The sequence below is a fragment of the Sinocyclocheilus anshuiensis genome, unplaced genomic scaffold (genome assembly GCF_001515605.1).
Source record: "Sinocyclocheilus anshuiensis isolate Anshui unplaced genomic scaffold, SAMN03320099.WGS_v1.1 scaffold437, whole genome shotgun sequence".
In the NCBI taxonomy this organism is placed as follows: Eukaryota; Metazoa; Chordata; class Actinopteri; order Cypriniformes; family Cyprinidae; genus Sinocyclocheilus; species Sinocyclocheilus anshuiensis.
Genome location: NW_015539902.1, coordinates 2,303,766 through 2,325,363, shown reverse-complemented (window position 1 = coordinate 2,325,363; position 21,598 = coordinate 2,303,766). Strand labels below are relative to the sequence as shown.

The window sequence follows — 21,598 nt, the reverse complement described above, 5'->3', positions numbered from 1 at the left end:
CAATCACAGCACACCTCGCTTTTTCAGACCGATGAGCTTTGTAAAAATCGACGCATTTCAAAAAGGCGGGTGCATAGAGGAGAAACAATAATGTACAGTATGTGGAAAATAATGTGTTTTTTTAACTTTAAACCGCATAAACACATTTCATTACACCAAATACACAAAATAATGTTCTTTTTAGCAGCATCATATGACAACTTTAATAACCTTGCAAGGGACCCCCTTCCAATATAAAGTCAGCCATATATATATATATATATATATATATATAGACACTTTATACTATGTGAGAAATCATGTGATATTATGTGGAATTAAATAACTGGCTTTTATATTTTTACTGTACCAAAGTCAAATAAATAAATTTGTATAATAAAAATTTATTAAAAATTAATGTTCAATTAATTCAATTAATTCATTAAAATGAATGAAATAAATTAATAATTAACGAAATTAAATTAAAATATTATCTGGAAAATATTGAATTTGTAATAAGTGTATCTTTTTTATGCCCACCTTTAATGTTAGATGTATAAACCTAAAGACAGAAATTTCCAATGCAGTTCAGATATATTTGTATTGCGGTTTCACAATATTTGTAGTTCCACAGCGAGTTTACAGTTATCTTTGACATTTCTAAATAATATAATTTGTCAAATCTTTTTTTCCAAGGAACCTGGAACACTTTTTACTTTTCTTTATAATAACTTGCCATGATAAATAGTGCACAGTAATACCAGATACATTTTTGAAGAAAGTAAATATGGTAAATTTAGCCTTTCAAGAATGGTAGAGCATCTGTGCAAATTGGGACCCACCTTGTAAAGTGTTAAAAATAGCAAACAGGTACATGAAGGGAAGGTTAACAGGACCCCAGGCGAAGAAAGCGAAGCCCCAGGTGAGGCCCAGAAGCATGGTGAGTCCAGCCACACTGCGCATCTCCTGCCAGCCGCTGCGATTCTGCACATTGTGAGGGTTCTGCTGCTTAATGCGACACAGCTGGATCATCACCACGATAAACATGGTAAAGTTCAGCAGGAAGACAAGACAGAAGTACGCCACCACAGCAACATAGAAGACAATGTCGTTTTTTATCCAGCAGCTGTAGAGAGAGAAAAAATACAATAAGGGCATTAAAGAAAGCTGTAATGTTTCCTCATTCATATTCAGTTTAATTTGACATTAAAATATTACAAATAATTTTATATAACTTATATAGAATATATTTTTTATAAATATTGTGCTGAGAAGAATTGGGATTACTACTCACAAATCATCAGTCACCCCGTTTGCATACCTCCCGTATGTCACAAGGCCATAGTGGTCTTTGTTAATAGCTATGACAATTATGACTATGACGAGAGGAATGCCTTTAAAGAAACAAAACATTATGAGCTCATCTGCTCTCTGACAGACTAAACTGTTTCAAAAAAGCAGCCTTCAAACGATAAAACATGAACTCGTGCAGGTAAAATGTTAGTAACAAATCAGTCACGTACCCCATCCAGCAAGTCCGATCTTGACCATAAAGCGGGAGATGTAGGTGTTGAACACCTTGACGAGGGCCAGATACATGTGGACGGCCTCCAGTGCCATCCATGTAAAGGATGCCAGGAGGAAATAATGCAGGAAAAAAGCAGTGGAGATGCAAAGACCCACGGCATCCGGGTACAGAGCCAGCCAGGCGTCCAATAGGAACACCAGGTTTAGCAGCAGCAAGGCCAAACACAGCTGAATTAGGATCTTAGACGGGATGTCTTTGCGCAGTTTACTGTAGAGACATTTAAAATAAATATTTTATGCATAAACCACCATTCAAAAGTTTGGAGTCAAATTAAATTGCAATTAAATGCATTAAATTGATCAAAAGTGAAAGTAAAGACTTTTACATGTTGTTCTTTTGAAAGACTCCTTTCAAATACATATTTTCTTTTGAACTGTCTTTTCATCAAAGAATAGTGGGGGGGAAAGTATCACAGTTTCCAAAAAATATTAATCGGATCAACTGTTTTCAACATTGATAATAATAAGAAATGTTTCTGGAGCACCAAAATCAGCATATTAGATATTCTAAAAATATCATAATATTAGAATTTCTGAAAAACTGCTGAAAGAGCTGATTCTAATAATACTGTATTTCACAATATTACGGCTTTTACTGTATTTTTGATCAAATAAAAGCTTTCCACAAAAAAAAAATACTGACCCCATGCAGCCTTTTAAATGGTAGTGTATAAAAATACCTATTTATATCTGCGTGAGAAAAAGTGTGAAATTATGCTAAATGAATTTGATCCTAAATTAATCCTTACCCAAAGGCCAGATAAGTGAGCAGAGTGACAGACAGGAAAACAGCCGAGATTCCACAGCCGATGTATGTAATGTATGTCAGGATGTTGAGATGCTCTACAGGGATTTCAGTCTTAGAAATGTCCTGTAAGGCAAGATTTAACCAAACAATTTTATTATCCCAAAGAATCGAAATATCATATTGTCAGGTGATGTAAATTCTTTCTGCTGTAACTCACTAGCAGAATACCGAAGCTGGTAAGGTGATTGCAGGCACATTGAGTTTCTTCAGCAGAAGAATTAAGCACACGGCACCCAGAAGAATTCCAGCCGCCCGAGCCGTCTGTGAACCAATAACCATTGGTTAAAATGCACAATTCAACCACAAAAAACAAAACAAAAAGTCTATCAGTTAATGAAGGGAACATTAAAAGAACTTATACCATTTAATCCAAAGTCCCAGAATACACAGGAAGCTACATATTTAGCCTGTGGAGGAATAAAAAGAGAGTAAGACAAGAAAGCAGCACTGAATTAAAGTACAAATCTGTTATTGTGTTTGTTTGTTGTGATATTAATGCTATTCATATTGACCGGAATGGGTCCTGTGTTTCGCAGGGTTATCAGCACTTCCTTCTGTAGACCAGAGATGCTCAGGTTAGCCACACTGCTACCCACAATCCCGCTGTTTAGTTTACGTCTGTTCAGATTTTTGTCCTACATAGATATATAAAAAAAGAGTTCAGAGATACTTGTGGCTCTGATCAGATTCACATGAATTATACTAAAGCTTTTAACACAATAACTACAGCAATACAAGCATACTGTATATTATTTTGAGATGTGCTAGCTAGATAATATCAGTTCACATTACACCATTCAGCTATTTCAAATATGTAGCAGTCATCTTAATACAAATCGAACTAATTTGAATCAAAAGCAGTGCTCTGTATCAGACCTGGAAGAAGGTGCTATTCTGGAAGAAGTTGAACTGGACTCTGGAGGCAAGCCGCTGCTGTTCTGCCGTGAGGTTCTGTGTGAGGGATGCTGGGAGGATGACTGAACCCAGAGGAGTGGACCGAACCTGAACCATGATGTCTTCTGTCTCCATGCTGGGGTTACTTCGAATCTATGATGCCAAACACAGCAGAACCAAATCAGCTACTTTGGACCTATAAAACCCATTTTACTCATCATCATGTATCACCACTTTATTAATGTACTATATATGGATATGATAAATATTACATAAAGTGATATAAAAATATATATTTTATATCATTTATGTGCTCACAAAGTACAGTAAAAACAGAAATACTGTGAAATATTATCACAATTTAAAATTGCTGTTTTCTATGCAAATATATTGTAAAATGTTATATATTGCTGTAATCAAAGCTGAATTTTCAGCATCAATACTCCAGTCTTCAGTGTCACATGATCCTTCAGAAATCATTCTAATATAACCACAGGAATAAATTACATTTTACAATGTATTCACATAGAAAACAGTTATTTTAAATTGTAATCATATTTCTAAATAGTACTTTTTTACTATATTTCAAGCAACCACATTTCAGTAAAATAATCTACTATTTATCTGTGTTTTTTACTTTATTCTACACTGGGTTTTTTTTTTAAAACAGCAGTATTTCTATTGTCTATAGTCTGTAAGATGAATCAGAATTAATGATGGAGATGTTACCTGCACGCTAGATGTTTCAATTAGGGAGAAGGACGTCTCCTGAAAGTTGGTCCCATCGACTTTCTTCACTGCCAGAGCCAGTGACTGTGAAAGTATTGACTGACTCGTCCCCGATACAACCAGTTTAAGACCCACTGTGTCCACAACCCCAATAGCCCTAAGAACCATAGGCAAACAGCTTGAGTGTCTACAGTATATCAGACAATATTTATTTCTAAATCTTATGTTCAGTTAATTTTAATTTAGGTAAATGTACTTTCCAGGTTGACATTATAAGGCTTGACTCAATTCTTTTACTACTATATGATGATAAATGGGACAAAACATTAATAAACCTGGCCACAGATGAGTGTGTCTCACCTCTTTGAGAAAGGAGTCATTACAGCCACAGGAACATCAAGGAGGTTGTTGATAATATTGACAGAGGTGTTTGCCAGAGCCAGGCTGACGTTGGGCCCAGAGAGGAGTGACTCTAGCTGTGATAAAATCTGCTCCACCTGAGTGGCGTTTAAAGACAAGGCATTTGCACTCAACTTCAGCAATCCTTCAGCATCTAATGTCCCTGATGTGGTCGTGGACACTATACCATTAGAAAAACGAGAGAGAAAAAAAATGATATATAGAGATTTACTATATAAATAGAATTTATAGAAGTGGTTGTGTTTGAGAGCGAGGTACTTGTGAAAGATGGAGGAGTCGTGGTACTGTTTTGGAATGTGGTCGATGAACTACAGCTGCCATTCAGGGGAATGACTATAGTACCATTTGAGCTGTGAAACGAATAATAAATCAACTAAATAAAAATAAAATGCATGTTTTACATTATACTGTAAACATCCACACATATATTCCATGTATATGTGCGTTGGGGATACATTACCTATGAACACAAACTCTATACATAAATTGACATATATGACACAAATAGCTCTACTAACCAGTAATCATTAAAGTTTGACTCCATGCAGAAGCCTTCAGAACTGAAATTTGCACTCCAAGATGGCTCCCATGTGAATGTTTGGTTCAAAGGTTTCAAAGAAGGGTCATAGCAGATAGCTGAAAATCAACATAATCATATCATCAGATATATTCAGATATACATCAGATATATATGTATTGTTATCAGAAGACACTTACCCACTCTGCTCACAACACCATCAAAGATCAAGTCTTTCTGAGGTTTAAAGATGACCTCTAGAGCCGTGCGAATATCACACAAGTCCATGGCTGTGTCTAGTTTCACTATACCATCACAAAAGAGTGATCTGGACAGGAAGGAGCAGTGCATTAACCACCCAGCAACTTTAAAACCAAGTTTACCAAAACATTATGCTGCAACGAGACTCCCTTTCACGTACCCATTGGACTCTTTCGTGTTTTTACAAATCACTCTTGAGTCCTGCAGGAATCAAATATTTAGAAGATCTGAAACATTCTAGGACTGAAAAACATCTCTTTCTTTCATGACTGACATCAAGACATCTTACCGGATTGTAACTTATGAAAGTTTGCGTAATGTTACAAGCAGATCTAAAATGGAGAAGAGAAAGAGGAGTGTTATTCAGTAGTTTCTTTTGTGCAGCTGGTAGAGTATTGTGCTAGACACACTAAAGTCATGGGTTCGATTTTCAGGGAACACACGCACAATGGTAAAATGAATGCATCATAAATTGCTTTGGATTGATTTGTCTGGCAAATAAATGTTTATAAATACATTTTTATTTGAAAGGAAAAAAAGATACAGTAAGAATTGTCTAACTTACGATGTGTTTGTGCATTCTGAGTAATTCAACATAGAAGGAACCTATAGGCAAATAACAGCAGCAATATATGGATCAGTAGTACTATGACAAATTATTATGTAACTCATAGACTGATTATAAATTAACATTCAGACATCTGACTTCAATACATGTTACTTACTAGGGTATCATGGTTGTTGATTATAGTAATAGTAATCAGTTCAATGTTAAAGCTGTAATAGAACAAATCTAAAATAAAGAAAAAAAGTGTAAATATAACCTTGGACCTTATGATTTACCCTTCATGTGCATTTATATTTGAAGCATTGACTACAGACATACATGATAAATTTGTCTTACTTGAGCTTTTGCAGTGTGAAGAACAATAACACGTTGGCATTGCTTTAGGGAAAACAAAAGAAAACGTAATAAATCATGACACATTGACTATAAATGTCTAGTTGTTCATCTTTTGAAGTATGAGCCAGAAAGGTCTTTAAAGTATGTCACATTTCTGAGTGATGAAATGTAATGTTTTGCTAAAGAGGATAACAGAAGCCTTACGACTTATAGTGCAGTTATCCTGAGAATCCAGTGTAAAGATCACATTTGTACTGTTTCCACTACAAAATTAAAAAAAGACAAGAAATGAGACGGGAAATAAAGAACACCACCATGAAATGAATAATTTAAATTAAAATTGTCCTTCACTCAAATACACCATCCTTTTCCAGTTTGAGTCTAAACTTACCATGAGATGTTCTGTGGTTTTGCACTACATTCATCAACTTTGACTGTCTGATTGCATTTGTCATATTGTCCAGCTGAGATCTGTGTTATGTCACCTGCACACACACCTGTGCAAAAACATATCCATTCCACTCAAATACATCTTTTAGAAAGATTATATGACATTAAAACCATACAATTTATTTGTATTTTAGTATGAAATAGCACAATTTTGTAAAACCTTTTTAAGCACTTTTTAGCACTGTATCTGGTGGAAATTGCAGTCCACGTCAACATTTTAAAACAAAACCAACAAGATGAAAAAATCAAAATGTACACACAATGCTTTTATTCTATGTAAAAACAAAATAAAATGTGTAAAAACTTTTTTTTTTTATTATTATTATTTGTTGATACTATTACTATTATTATTATTATTTATTCATTTATTTTATTATTATTAAAAGACAAGAATTAGGAGAATTTTACTAACCCACTCTTTCTATTTGTCCCACCACACTGACATTGTCACTTTCCGAGTTCATCATCACAGCGTCTCTAATGCAGCAAACATTGGCAGGTGCACTCAGCTGCAGAAGAATACTGCATTGTGCATTCCTGTCAGAAAGAAACAAAATGATGTTAGAGAAGCTTACAGCAGTACAATCATTTGATCTATTGCTTGAATATGTTTGCTATGGATGAGAGCAGCATTTGATACTGACTGTGTACTATTTTTAGGATCGCATGTGACCTCCACAGCCTAATAGTGGGAAATAAAAGCAAACGTTGTGTATGCTTATTATATGAAATCTGATGAAATACCAAAATGTGCTGCCTGCAATGACAACTGAATCTGCACTTACTTTAAGCCTGGGTTTCTCTGTACTGCAGAACAGAAAGAAGACCAGGTTAATTTATTACACAGCTTTTCGAAGCACAGTAAGCCCTGCTGACAGTGGATTCACCCTTTGTGTAAATTGAGGTCAGAAAAATAATGGCAACTGAAAGCGCTTTAAACATCCCCTATTAAATGAAGGAATTCACTTAAATAATAAACAGCCATTGATGCATGATGATAAAATTCATACTTTTATTTAAAGCTCAAGAACGAAGACAAATTACATAACACTCAAATATTATTCAGTTTGAAAGTACTGGCATGTCTAAAGGGCCTAAAGTGAGAACATTTGTCTGTATTTATTCATGAGAAAAGGTCCCTACAGTGTACTGTACCTTATGCTGGTAGTTGTGGTAGGCACAGCTGCTATTATTCTGACGTCAGAGATCTCCTCCACTACCGTCCGTATGGAAACTGCACATGAATTTAGTTTGTTTCTGTAATGCACTTTAAGCTGGAAAACACATTTCAGACGATTGAGTTAAATTACTGCTTTTCAAAGAATGACAGAAAACTGTAAAGTGCTTTTCCATATTTTCCTAGACACTGTATTTGTTTTATATATCCTTCAGCTGTTAACTCTCATTATTAAAAATATTATAGTGTAAAATGTTGTGATATTTAATATTATGTTATACATTAAAATACCAAAATATATCTAACAAAATAATTAATATCTAATAATGAACAAAAATATACATGATATAACAAAATCTTAGTTAGTCTATAATTTACATACAACCTACAGATTTACATTTTAATATGTTTTCTATAATATTCTATATCTATATTATATTATAAAATGAAATCAAATATTCTCAATATCACATGAGTATCATTCCTGAACTTACCCATGTTTGGATCAGTGTTGGTTCAATTTCAGGTGTTCTTGTTACCTTAACGATCATCCAGTAATATGCTAATAAAAACCAAAGAGTCAGTTATGCATTGTATTCCTTCCATTTAACAGAAAATCGGGCCATTATGTATGCTAAAGTTGTAATACTTACCATTCTCGCAGTCACAAGGTGTGGGTTCTGTAGCTAGACAAGAACGAATGAATATTAGATAAAGGGGGTAAAATGTAAAAATGAACATGATAGATAGTGTAAACTGTGGTACACACAGAGATCTTTACACTGTATCTCTTACCGGTCGATGTTAATGTTTGGTTAACGGTTGGTGTTGTATCAGTTATATTTGCGGAGGCTGATGGTTCGGGCTGAAGATGATATTGTAATGAGTCTATTAATATGGTGCCTGATAACATATTGTAGGATGTAAATAGAGCTTTTTTGTAATAATGTTGTATTTGTAGTACTTACTGTTGCTGTAAATGTTGTGAAGTTTGTGGTTGTTTCAGAAAAAGTCACGTTTTCAGTGGTTCTGAAGACTGGGGTTGTTTGAGAAGAAGTCGTGTTTCCAGTGGATGTAGAGATTGTGGTTGTTTCAGCAAAAGTCGTGTTTCCAGTGGATGTAGAGATTGTGGTTGTTTCAGCAAAAGTCGTGTTTCCAGTGGATGTAGAGATTGTGGTGTTCTCAGTGAGTGTGTGTGGCGTTGTTTCAGTTGTCTGACTCTCAGTGCTGTGTGATTCCGTCGTAAGTGTTATTGCTGGGATCGCTGTGCTTATGTAAGAAGATGTGGCTGTGGTTTCCATTGTTGTTGCTGTATTTAGAACGGTAGATGAGCTTGTTGTTAATGGCACTGTTGATGAGCTACCGGGACTTTGGGTTGTAGATAAATGTGCTGTGGTAATGGTAGCTGTGGGTCCTCCAGTCACTGTTGTTGAATATGTGGTTTCTGTGGTGGATGTAAATCCACTTGTTGTGCTCGATGTTACTATATGAAAAAAAATACAGAAATGATTAAATCACATCAAATGTATCATCACAACATGCAACATGGTATGAGAAATTAGACAATGTAATTTGGTCCATATCTTATTCATAATTTTGAATTAATTTTGAATCAAAATTTAAATAAATAACAAAAACAAACAAATAAATTAATTAAATTTCCCAGGTATTCCTTTTACAGGTATTGGAAACTTTATTTATGAATTATTTTGTCTGTCAAAGAATCTAATCACTCTCAGTGGTTTATTTATTTTTTCACTTCATGCTTTTGTAATGAAGGGCTCCTCTCTTTATCCATCTCTATCTCTTTCTTTTTGTCTGCCCATTTAGCTGATTCATAAGCATTAGCAAAAATTGGCTTTTGTTTTGTGCCAGACTAAAACATGTCCAGCCGGTTGACTGAGCTGTATTTGTATGGTTGGTTCAGTTAAGCTATTGTGTTTCAAAGTGATCACAGCCCATGTTTTACGTGACTCAGATACGCTCCTATTACAGGAATACTGAACAATATTTCTGAGATGTTCTTCTTTACACTAGGAGAGACATACAGACAAATACACATAGTCTGAACACATTACTGCTCATATATGTGCCATTCTACAGAATTGGTCTAAAGTCAGAGTTGGAAACGTCTTGAAAAAAATTTGTCTTTTTCCAAAAAAATGGGTATGTATGCAAATTGTATAATATCCAATGTACACATTTCTAGTAATTGAGCAGTTAATTCTCATATTGTATTTTCAGAAAGTTTTGGAATATTTGTCCTCTCCCCAAATTTGTCACTACCGAAACACAGTAATAATAATTTAATTAGAAGGGTTATATTGACCTATTAAGATTTTGCTTACATCTACATTGTAAATAAATGTTTTTGCTATTTTATTAAAAACATTTCAGAGTTAAATCAATAACAATTACATTTTTAACAATATTTCAAGTGTAATTTATGAGATTTGTTGTATTTTGAATCCAATTTTTCTTTGTAAAAGGCAAAAAGTTGATCATACTGATTTCAAAGTTAAGGATTCATTAGTTTGAATATACATTGAACCAAAAACTATCATAACGTCTTAGTTGATAATTCAGTATACTTTATTTTTGACAAAACATCCCATGTTTCGGTAGTGACTGCACATTTTCAGTAGTGACAGTAAGGCTTTGGTAGCGACCACATCACATTACAGAATTTTAACTCACATACTAAAATACCAAAAAATTGCATAACTGTACTAAAATTTTATTTCCCCCAAATATGAGGATTATGTGTTCCCTTTTGTCGTGACTGTTTCGGTAGTGACAATTCTATGGGATACAAAAGATGTCACTACCGAAACTCCGAAACACTGTTTCGGTAGTGACAAATTTAGATACTTTTGAACCTAGCTTAAAGATGCTAATCAGCACATGGTTAGCTAGCACAGTTCTGAACAGTGGTACACATATAAAAACTAAATGTTATGGAATAACTCCCCCAAAAAATGTGCTTAATTGTAAAAAAATTAAAAACAAATAAAAAATGGTGTTCGGTAGTGACGTTACTTAAAGTTACACACAGATTTTCAGACTTTTGAAAACAATTTACCTCAAAATGATGGGACCTATCTACTCACACCTTGTAGCTATGAGAGAGGGGGACACAGGAATATTTCCTGATCATAAATTTAGGGGTGTAGTTAAAATCAGTCTCGGCCAATGGACGAAAACATACACTGTTTCGGTAGTGACATGAAAAATGCGGGACACATTTTTTTACATAAAGTTTCATAATTTACAAAGAAAATATACAATTCAATTTTTTTTAACTTCACTTTTTAAAAGATACTTTTAAAAACAACAATGGAAAAAAATAAAAAAATAATTTCAATATAATTTTCATAAGTTGAAATTTAGTTAATTAGAAGGGTTATATTGACCTATTAAGATTTTGCTTACATCTACATTGTAAATATATATTTTTTGCTATTTTATAAAAAAAATTCCAGAGGTAAATCAATAACAATTACATTTTTAACAATATTTCAAGTGTAATTTATTAGATTTGTTGTATTCTGAATCCAATCTTTCTTTGTAAAAGGCATAAAGTTGATCATACTGATTTCAAAGTTAAGGATGCATTAGTTTGAATATACATTGAACCAAAAACTATCATGACATCTTAGTTGATAATTCAGTATACTTTATTTTTGACAAAGCATCCCATGTTTCGGTAGTGACTGCACACTTTCAGTAGCGACAGTAATGCTTTGCTAGCGACCACATCACGTTACAGAATTTTAACTTGCATACTAAAACATACTAAAAAACTGCATAACTGAACAAAAATTGTGCTTATTTCCCCCAAATATGAAGATTATGCGTTCTCTTTTGTCACTACTGAAACAATGAAGACATGTTTCGGTCGTGAAAATTTTATGGGATAACACCCAAAAAAAACCAAAGATGTCACTACCAAAACTCCACCAAATGTTGTATTTTTAAAAACAACAATGGAAAAAAAATACACAAATGATTTCAATATCATTTTCATAAGTTGAAATTTAGGGGTTAGGGTTCGGGACAGCCACCTCCCAATTGAAAGTACCCAATAAATTATGATTTTTATATATATTAAGCTTACTGAGATTTTAAATATTATTGTGGGTTTCAATAGATAATAGAAGGATCTAAGTAAACATCTAAGATTTGAATAATTAAATGTGGCTCATGAAAAATGGGGGCAAAAACAAAAGTGTTGCGTTTATAATTTTGTTCAGTGTATGTTAATATACAATTAAAGTAAAAAAAAAAAGATAAAAAAAAAAGAGGACAAAATCTGGAAATAAACTGAAAATGTTAGGCTTAAAAAACATCATGATGTAACATGAATAAAAAATATTTACAATTCTGCACTATTTCCAGGTCACTGGACATATTTGTGAACATGTGAACAAATTTTGTACAAGAATGCTCTTTGGATCATTCTGGATCATGATCATCTTGTTTTACACAAACTTGTGAAGTTCATGCAGCTCATCATATAATAGATTACATAATTAGTAATACAAAATTTGATAAATTAGATATTTTCAATAGAAGTCTTTTGGGTTGCATATGTCCAAATGCAAAATGCAGGATATTGAAGATCTATTGATCACCATTAGAAGTTACACAAGCCATTGTGTAATGTTACTACATTTTGCAAACAGACGTTATATTTCATCATCATCTAGCTTTGTTCTATAAACTCAAATGTAGGGTATTATTGTGGCATAATAGGTGAGCAAACAGGAGGACAATCCCTAAAATTAAGTAGAGCTGTATGATGATCACAGGTGTGTCTTATACAAGCATCAGACCTCACCTGGATGGCACAGTAGGAGCAGGAGCAGGAAAAATACATAATCCAGATGTCTCCAGCATCCAAAGCTCCATCTATTCAATCGTTTGGTCGCCATTGCTCTAAAAGATATATAAAAAACTCACTCACTTTGCAACAGACACAAAAAAATGACTTCAAATGTTTCAAAGTAATAAGTATTACATTTTGTGAATTTTAACTGTTGTGATGTAAATGTAACTGTAGCGATTGACACTTTAAGTCAATACACTGGCCATGACGTGGCTCCCAAACAAAAGACTGGGACAGGTAACACATTTAAGTTCATGAAGTTTCAAACACATCCGCTTCCTGGTACAACTCAATTCACATTTCATTCAGTTACTTCAATATGGCTATCTTAATACCTAACTTAATACATTTCATAAATACCTAAGGCTGAACTTACAGAATGTTCACAAACATTTGTTTAACCCTTAGTCTGGTTTGTCAAGAGCTTTCAATGGAAAATCCATGGTGGGTGTGTATTTCTAACAAATGCAACTGACCTGATCTAATGTAAAATTTTAATCTAATGTAAAAGTAAATGTTATCAGATCAGGCATTAAGAAGAAAAAAGTATAGTAATGAATAACTAAATTAGCCCTCCTGTAACTCAAACTGTAGAGCACGGTGCTAGCAAATGCATAAATGTAATGTAAACGTGACAGTATTTTTCGTCTTTTTTGCGGCAATGTTCAAAATCTCACTCTAAAAAGCACAAACTAATGCTAAATATTTTTAATTCATAATTTTTAATTTTGATTATTTTTAAAAGAACACTACCAAACTTACACTACCAAAAGTGAATCAAAGGTTTGGGTTGGTAAGACTTGGAAATGTTTTTGAAATTCTCTTCTGCTCAAAAATACAGTAAAAACAGTAATATTGTGAAATATTATTACAATTCAAAATAGCTGTTTTAACTGTATTTTCATCTATTTTAAAATTTATATTTTCAGCAGTCACTACTCCAGTCTTCAGTGTCACATGATCCTTCAGAAATCATTCTAATATTCTGGTTTGGTGCTCAAGTAACATTTTTTTTTTTATTGTTATCAGTTGAAAACAGTTGTTCTGCTTAATATTTTTGTGGAAACCAAAATACATTTTTAGGAATCATAAATATAAAGTTTTAAAGAACAGAATAGAATATTAACATAAATGTCAATTTTGATCAGTTTAATTTGTCCTTGCTAGATAAAGGTCTTAATTTCTTTCAGATAAGTAGTATATATTGAATTTCATATATAAGCTATTCTAAACTAGACAGTATTTTGATTATTTGATAAGGTACCAGTGGTTTAATAGTCTCTCATTACATAACTTACAAATGAAAGTAATGTTTCAGTATATAATTCATTTATATAACAATTTAGTTATAATGTATAACTGAATCAAAAATTTACTACCTACCCCTGCAATTAACAATAAATAATATCAAATAAATTGATGTAAATAACAATCCATAAAACATTACCAAACCAACAGATAATAAAATTTAAATTTGCACAGTAAAAAGGTCTTATTCAGCACATTGCTAAATTTTAATCATAAAATGAACAGTAAATATGTATTTATTAATATTAATTCATTTTACACCACATACCTTGTAGACACTTGCATAGACAACCTGCTGTGCTTCACATCATGATCTGTACCGACACACCAAACCATGGATATATTCTTCTCTCACACAAAAATGTGTCTCTGTTGACAGCTGCAAGCCTGGTTTCACACAGAATAACAGGAACTCGCTGACCAAAGTGTGTCCTTCCAGACTTCAGAAAAATCTAAGACAGACAAAAGTTTCTTAGCAACTGAGAAAAGACACTCAGGTTTGACTGTGTTGTGAAATGTATCAGTGAAGACTGCGTTATGTGTGCACCACCCACCTTAACTCAAAACTTCAACACACACCCAGCCTCCAAAACACAGGAAGTGTGCTTCCCCTCTAGCAAAGCTAAATGTTAACTGTAATTCAATAAATCATTATAATAATCCTATTTTTCAGTATACAGCCTTATATTTTATGCACATTTCAAACATATTGGGTTAAATTTGGAGCTACGTAGAACTGCAGAAAAAAAATCGCTTGATTATTTTAAGTGATATTTTAAATTAAGTCAAATTCAAATAAATGTTTTTGAGAAATAAGCAATAGATTCAAACACTTTTGTATACTTTTACATAGTTATTTTGCTGTGGCTACTGTTTCATTTATCTCTTGTAAATAAGTTTCATGGACTAACAGGCCAAACTGCTTTTAACAGAGCTTTTATTTCAATGGAATGTAATAATCGCTTTGGGTTTTGCGTAAGTCTAAGTTGTTCCACCCATACCTGCATCATACTCATGACTTTGTACACCTGTCTTTTATTGAACAAAGAGCGGGTGGGGTTTGCACCTAACCTCAACTACCCCATGTTTTGTTTTTGGCTGTTTACCTGTATCCATAAGAGCTAGATTTAATCTGTGTAGGTTTAAACCCATTTGATATGTGTTTATTTTGTAACAATAATACTATATCTCTCAGTAATCTCTGTCTATTGTTATTCTCTTCTTCCTATCAACTCCAACTCCTCATCTGACCCACAGGGAAGGGTACATTCCCTTTTCGCTTATTACACAGCGATAAAATGTGTGACGATATGGACAATTAGCCAATTCCCCAATATTAGATTTAAGTATCAGGAAGTCCAAATGAGAGAAACAATAGGATATTACAGGCCCAATTGATTTCAAGAAGCATTAGTCATCACATTAATTTGTTTCCCATCAAACAGATTTACTGTATGTATGAGTGAGTCATATTAGCCTACATTTGAGTGAATATGCAAATAACGTTTAGGTTTATAATCTGTATGAAAATTAATAATGCCATTTTAATTCATATTGGTTCATAATTTAACCTAATTTGGATCTGGTGTTTTCCTAATAAGCAGAACACACAGAATATCTCATATAGCTCATTATGTTTTCTGTTTACTGGAAGCTTCACTAACAAGCTTACTTGCAAGCATACTTGTTGGAAATAATTCTCATTCTGATTCTGAAAGCACTTTGTGAGGTTCAGTACAAAAAGAGGACGATTTATTAGATTTTTAAGTGACCACTTAAAATATTAGGTATATTATATTAGCGAAATTTCGCTGACAGTTATTTTAGGCGCTCTGTTTTAAGTAATATGTGCATGATACGATACCCGTCTGAGGCTGAACAATTAAGAGTCTGCACATATCTGCGCAAAGGCTGCGCATTTTTATCCCCTTGATTAACCTTTCCTTTAACACGGAAGTTGCGGTTCAAGTGCTGGGAACTCTCAGTGATCCGATCTCATATAGCTCATTATGTTTTCTGTTTACTGGAAGCTTCACTAAGAAGCTTACTTGCAAGCATACTTGTTTCTCATTCTGCTCATTCTGATTCTGAAAGAACTTTGTGAGGTTCAGTACAAAAAGAGGACGATTTATAAGTGACCACTTAAAATATTAGGTATATTATATTAGCGAAATTTCGCTGACAGTTATTTTAGGCGCTCTGTTTTAAGTAATATGTGCATGATACGATACCCGTCTGAGGCTGAACAATTAAGAGTCTGCACATATCTGCGCAAAGGCTGCGCATTTTTATCCCCTTGATTAACCTTTCCTTTAACACGGAAGTTGCGGTTCAAGTGCTGGGAACTCTCAGTGATCCGCTCTCAGTAAATAATTGTTCTTTAAGGGTGTCTTGAAAATGATGCACATTCTCCATCCTGAAAATGCATAGTACTTTGAAAAACTGGAAGAAGACGTTTGCAGATTTTGCACCAGATATAGAGTTGACCTGTGGGGTAGTGATTGTGATCGTGCTGTCATGTGTTTTTACTGTAATCCCATATTACTTAGATATTTCAGAGCACTTTTTCAGTCTGGAGTCCAGTGCTGTCATCAGCGGCCATGGTAAGAGTTGTTTAAAACTTATAAGTTACAAATAACTCCCTCAGCTCCCTTTTCCTTCTACAAGGCACAAAAATAAGTTGAACTTATTGCATTTTGTAGACTGATGTAGCCTGTGACCCACAATTACTGTCTTAATGAATGTATGTTGGGCAGAACGTGCCTTAAATACCTCAAAATTAAGAGTTTTGTGGTTTGCCGTCCATGTCTTTTACCTCTGGTGCCAGCTATATGCTAATATACTCCTAAACTTTGACAGAATTCACTTTAATACATTTAAATTTACATGTAGTCTCTTTTTGGGAAAACGGACCGACAATATTGTTGACATGTTTTTGAGCAATAAAAGCGCTAGAATGAGAATGTCCCGCCTCCAGTACCACCCGCAAATGAAGTTTATTGGTTATTTAAATAAAGAGCCCTACGATTTACCCCACCTCTTTCATGTATGTTAGCCAATCAGAAAAACTGGAGGTGGGTCTCGGGCAGCATCGACCAATGACGTGGGTTTGGGGGTGAGAACCCTGGGGCACGTTCAAGCTCAAACCGGTGCGCAACATTTGCTACGGTTTCTGGGTTTAACGACATGTTTCCTGGAAACGGTGTGCAACGGGGTTTGAGATGCGTTTTCTCTTGTTTGGTGGGTGTGTCAAAAATATCAGCCCAATTAGCAGCAACATGTATATAAACCACGCGGTATTAAAGAGACAGCTGGCACAATGTAATTAACATCAAAATAAATTCACAAGAGCAAGTATACATGTTTATTTACATTAAAGGCAAAATAACAGAAATAATAAGAGCACAAGTATAGATCTGGAACTTCTTTAAGTCTGTCTAAATATCATTTAGTAATTGCAATGTCTTCTGGTCCATCCTTTCCTTAGGAAGGTGTGCTAGACACTGATCAATGTAACATAAAAATACTATACATATTTATATATTTTGCTATTGTATTGTGGAGTGACACTTTCAAAAACTTTTCTATATTCCTCTGATTATATAATGGTAAATATTACAATAACATAGCACAACAACAGTGATCAGCAATAATGATAAGCCTAATACTCACAATAAAAATAATAAGGTCATATAGATCATAGCACAGTCTCGGAGGTAAGAGGTAGATTATCCTTCACCTGTTTGTCTTTTCATCCTGAAATGCGAGGCAAATGTTGGATCACAATAATTAGGAACCACAGTTTGCACAAATTCCTTCACTCGATTGGAATGTTCTCTTTTATTCTGGACGGCAAGGGCAGTGACTGTAACATCGAGCATATTTTGCAGTATTAAACACGTATTTATACCGATTTCATCAGGTTCCGAAAATTCTTCAAAAAGAGCACAAAGAATGACCTTCTCAGCTGCCATAGTTGCAACTCTTGCGTCATCAGAACAGGGTGTTCAACGCACCACCGTTTCCGTTTAAAAAACGTTTTGCACCGTTTTGTCGGGGCTGAACGCAGCCCTTTTGGAAACAACAGTCAAGCAAATCCCGCCAAAACAACTCTTTAGTTCCCGCCCACTCCTATAAAGCGCATAATCAAGTCAACCTCCCTATGCTCTAAACTACTTAAATATGTGTATATATACATATTTTGCAATAAATAAAAAATATGCTGTTTCTATGTACATAATCAACATCTTTAAATTAATATTTTCCTATTTATCCATCATTTTTATTTGATGTCATTTACAATGCTTTGACTGTAGACCTTAAGTACTTAGTCTTACCTTTGTTTGTCAGTTTTTCCAAATACGTTTTTTGCTTCGGATCAAATCTTGTAATGTTTACTGGATTAGGTAGCGCACTGTGTTTGCTATATTATGTTATCATATATTAAAATAAATAAATTACCATAAATACCATTTTTGTTAATTTTTTGTTACTTAATTTTTGTTCCCTCTCTTCACAGTCTACAAACTCTTCACCTATTTCCTCTACCACAAGAATATGACGCTTTTGTTCCTAAGTGCCGTCCTGATGGCGTTTTCCTGTAGCGGGCTGGAGCGAGGAATCGGGACGGTCAGATTCCTCTACCGGTCACTGCTGCTGTCGTCCATCTGTGGACTCCTACATGTGCTGCTGGAGTCACTGCTGTTCTCCCCGTCCAGTAGGAGCTCAGTAAATGGGCTCGTCCCATTAGCCCTGTCTGTCCTGGGAATGATGACCATCAATTCTGTTATGCGGAAGGCGTATATTATGGGCGTCAGTGTGCCTTCTGCATCTCTCCCCTGGATTATTCTAATAATTCTAACCCTGTTCTTTCCAAACACTCTTTTCCTTTGCAACGTCCTGGCCATTGTTACAGGAATGTTACGTATCCTTAATCTTAAATGTATAGAATAATTCAGACTTTTTTCATTTTATTTCATACGGTAATCCTGGATTGTAAAACTGACAGTCCTATGATGTAGTGCAATCAGTGTATAGTGTATTTTTATACTATTCCTTAACTTAGTACTTTTAGATGGAGTAGGATGGTTTTCATTATTAGAGATGTCAGAATCTAGAGCTTCCATCTTGGAGAAGAAGTTCCCTTTTCGCTTGCTAAAGCATATACCTGGTGTCCAGTTCATTCCTGCATCGACTGAAGAGCGCAAAAAGCCACTTGACCTCACGTGAGTGATCAATGCCACAATTACATATGGTCACCCTGTTGTTTACTTTACGGTATTCATATTGCAGTGTGTAGAAGGTTGTTAGAGTGCAGATATCTTCCTCATTTTGAGCAGCCAGCAGTAGTAAAGTGATGCATTTCAACCTTTTTTACTGGTTATTGTTGGTATCTTTTAAGCATTCTTTGTTGGATGTGTACCACAGCCTGTTTAAAGGGGTCATATGATGCTGCTAAAAAGATGCAACTTTACAGATCTTCTTTATGCACCAAGAGCTTGTAACACTCCAAAGAGAAAGGAAAAATTGAAATCGCATCATATGACCCCTTTAAGTAAAATAATCTGAGAAACATTTATTTTAAGATTGTGTCAGTAGGTTCTTTAAGGAGGTTATTCATTTTATTTATGCAGGTCTTTAAAACAGTCTTAAACAGAAAGTCCACCCAAAAGTGAAAACTCTGCGAATTTTGACCATCAATTTTGTCAAAATATGACAATGAAAGTCAATGGGAAAAGAAACTGTTTGGTTCCCAACATTCTTCAGAATATCTTCTTTCATGTTCCTCAGAAGAAAGAAAGTCACACAATTTTGAAAAGACATGAGGGTGAGTAAATGTTGACAGAATTTTCATTTTTGGGTGCACTATCCCTAAAACCAAAACATGTTTGGGTTTTTCTCAGTATATTTTCTGACTTTAAAACACCCGACAGTGTTTGTGAGATCATAATGACATTTCTCTTCCCAATTAAGTTGAATGCGTTAAGATTGAAAAACAAACAAATGCAAGCTCGCCTCATTTTAAAACCACAATGCTGGGCATTTTAATGCAGTTGCAGCTTTGGCGCACTAGGGGGATGAATTGAGGAGTCAGTTCTATAATCTTAAGTAGAAATCAGTGGAAAAGGCATACTAGTCAAGAAACTGATAAGAAAATAAGAGAAGAACTTACATATATTTGTAATATTTGTAATTCCAGAGACGCTCCACCAGGGTCGTACCCTGTCCAGGCCTATGCTCCAGTAAATGCCACCAATGGTCAAGTTATAGGAAGCCTGCACAACACAGTCGATGGTTGGCCCGTCTCACTGTATCCTCAACAGCAATACACATTTACTTCACCTTATGCTGGAGTCGGCATTGGTCACAATCATGGACATGGACATCATCATGGTCACAGCCATCACACCGGCAGCCCGTGGATGCCAATGTCCCCATATGCTCAGCATCAGTTCAGGCCTCCAGTCAACTTGACAGGTCAGCCCTTCACTAAACTACCTCAGCCAGGAGTGCCATTCACACCTCTGATCTCACAGTCAGAGACTGGAGTGCCTGCCTTTCCCACAACTCCTCCTGGAGCCCCGGAGTCATTGTCATCCTAGAGATTTGATGCCTTATCTGCAGGTATCTTCTGATACCTCATGTCTTGTTCCGAGAATTCAAACGGCTCCAGATGTGCAGTGATGTTTAACTTGTTTTTAATATTATACAGTTGCTGTTTTGCTTAAGAACATTTTGTACCTTCAATTAAAAACTGATTCATTTTTTAACAAATTCTTTGTCCATTTTATACACTGCAGTATTTTTTAAACATGTCCATACAAACACATTTTGAGGCGAGACAGTGTTTGTGCATATTCTTTAATCGTCAAACATTGCATGACTTGGATCACAATTTTGCACAAAACATCTGATATCACAATGACACTTCTCTTCCCAAGCAGTATTAATGCATTAAGTTTTAAAATTACAAAAATGCAAGCTGTCTTGTTTTAAAACCACCATGCTGGGCTATGCAGTTGCAGCTTTGGCTCACTAGGGGGATGAATTGAGGAGTCAATTGTATAATCATAAGTAGAAATCAGTGGAAAAGGCATACCAGTCAAGAAAAGCTTAAGAAAATAAGAGAAGAACTTACTTTTCTTGTCATAAATGCACCTTTTAAAATGTTAGGAAAATACACATTTCTGTGACAATTAACACTTGACCATTTGCTAAAATGTGAAAAATTGTCAAAACAGAATGTAACACTTCACCCAAAGATGGGAGTCATGTTGATTGCATAATTGCTCATTCACTGCTACTTAACGTTAGTGTGAAATAATGCATAAAAAGAGTGGCAGAACATCTTGAAACAACAGGAAATAAGAATGAACAAACATCACATGATCAAAAAAAAAAAAACACAACTGACCTAAAATGTTAATTTCCTGTAAGACATTGTAGGATGTTTTGATACACAATATCACAAAAACAAACTCTAAAGTTTTACAGTACGTCACAAAGTGATACTTGCAGTCTTTTCACATAGAGATAAAACAATAGAAAGAGTATGACAACATTTATATATGAATATTCTTTATAAGGCCTCACTCAAAAAAAAAAGCATTTTGCATCCTTGACCTATATTTGTGTATACATGAACATCCAATGCTGCTTAGGGTTCAAATGCAGTC

General features: G+C 34.5%; 2 protein-coding genes across 2 annotated transcripts in view; one reads left to right on the top strand and one right to left on the bottom strand.

Annotated features, from left to right (window-relative positions):
* Window positions 1–14,433, bottom strand: part of LOC107686175 (cell wall protein DAN4-like) — a 16,915-nt gene extending 2,482 nt beyond the window's left edge. Inside the window, exons 1-30 of the mRNA XM_016483074.1 lie at window positions 14,191–14,433; window positions 12,567–12,664; window positions 8,695–9,209; window positions 8,522–8,591; window positions 8,380–8,412; window positions 8,221–8,288; window positions 7,705–7,823; window positions 7,335–7,356; window positions 7,194–7,231; window positions 6,962–7,086; window positions 6,491–6,596; window positions 6,304–6,362; window positions 6,100–6,141; window positions 5,921–5,988; window positions 5,761–5,801; window positions 5,485–5,527; window positions 5,356–5,396; window positions 5,135–5,262; window positions 4,936–5,053; window positions 4,676–4,767; window positions 4,358–4,577; window positions 3,998–4,154; window positions 3,251–3,421; window positions 2,887–3,009; window positions 2,736–2,781; window positions 2,532–2,635; window positions 2,316–2,437; window positions 1,503–1,774; window positions 1,274–1,373; window positions 822–1,105 (exon numbers count right to left, since the gene is read on the bottom strand). Of these exons, the coding sequence (XP_016338560.1) occupies window positions 822–1,105; window positions 1,274–1,373; window positions 1,503–1,774; window positions 2,316–2,437; window positions 2,532–2,635; window positions 2,736–2,781; window positions 2,887–3,009; window positions 3,251–3,421; window positions 3,998–4,154; window positions 4,358–4,577; window positions 4,676–4,767; window positions 4,936–5,053; window positions 5,135–5,262; window positions 5,356–5,396; window positions 5,485–5,527; window positions 5,761–5,801; window positions 5,921–5,988; window positions 6,100–6,141; window positions 6,304–6,362; window positions 6,491–6,596; window positions 6,962–7,086; window positions 7,194–7,231; window positions 7,335–7,356; window positions 7,705–7,823; window positions 8,221–8,288; window positions 8,380–8,412; window positions 8,522–8,591; window positions 8,695–9,209; window positions 12,567–12,664; window positions 14,191–14,258 (3,493 nt within the window). The 5' untranslated portion in view covers window positions 14,259–14,433. The remainder of the gene's footprint in view (window positions 1–821; window positions 1,106–1,273; window positions 1,374–1,502; window positions 1,775–2,315; window positions 2,438–2,531; window positions 2,636–2,735; window positions 2,782–2,886; window positions 3,010–3,250; window positions 3,422–3,997; window positions 4,155–4,357; window positions 4,578–4,675; window positions 4,768–4,935; window positions 5,054–5,134; window positions 5,263–5,355; window positions 5,397–5,484; window positions 5,528–5,760; window positions 5,802–5,920; window positions 5,989–6,099; window positions 6,142–6,303; window positions 6,363–6,490; window positions 6,597–6,961; window positions 7,087–7,193; window positions 7,232–7,334; window positions 7,357–7,704; window positions 7,824–8,220; window positions 8,289–8,379; window positions 8,413–8,521; window positions 8,592–8,694; window positions 9,210–12,566; window positions 12,665–14,190) is intronic.
* A 1,812-nt stretch (window positions 14,434–16,245) lies between these two features.
* On the top strand, window positions 16,246–21,527 carry LOC107686174 (rhomboid domain-containing protein 2-like). The gene is made up of 4 exons (XM_016483073.1): window positions 16,246–16,525; window positions 18,442–18,846; window positions 18,997–19,147; window positions 20,122–21,527. The coding sequence occupies exons 1-4, from the start codon at window positions 16,345–16,347 to the stop codon at window positions 20,522–20,524; spliced, it is 1,140 nt and encodes a 379-aa protein (XP_016338559.1). The 5' UTR covers window positions 16,246–16,344; the 3' UTR covers window positions 20,525–21,527.
* The last annotated feature ends 71 nt before the right edge of the window (window positions 21,528–21,598 follow it).

Excerpts from the sequence above, each read along its gene's own strand:
- LOC107686174 (XM_016483073.1), top strand. The coding sequence starts at position 16,345 with ATGCATAGTACTTTGAAAAACTGGAAGAAGACGTTTGCAGATTTTGCA. Across the intron at positions 16,526-18,441 it reads TGCTGTCATCAGCGGCCATG|TCTACAAACTCTTCACCTAT; the intron begins GTAAGAGTTGTT and ends CTCTCTTCACAG. Across the intron at positions 19,148-20,121 it reads AAAAAGCCACTTGACCTCAC|AGACGCTCCACCAGGGTCGT; the intron begins GTGAGTGATCAA and ends TTGTAATTCCAG.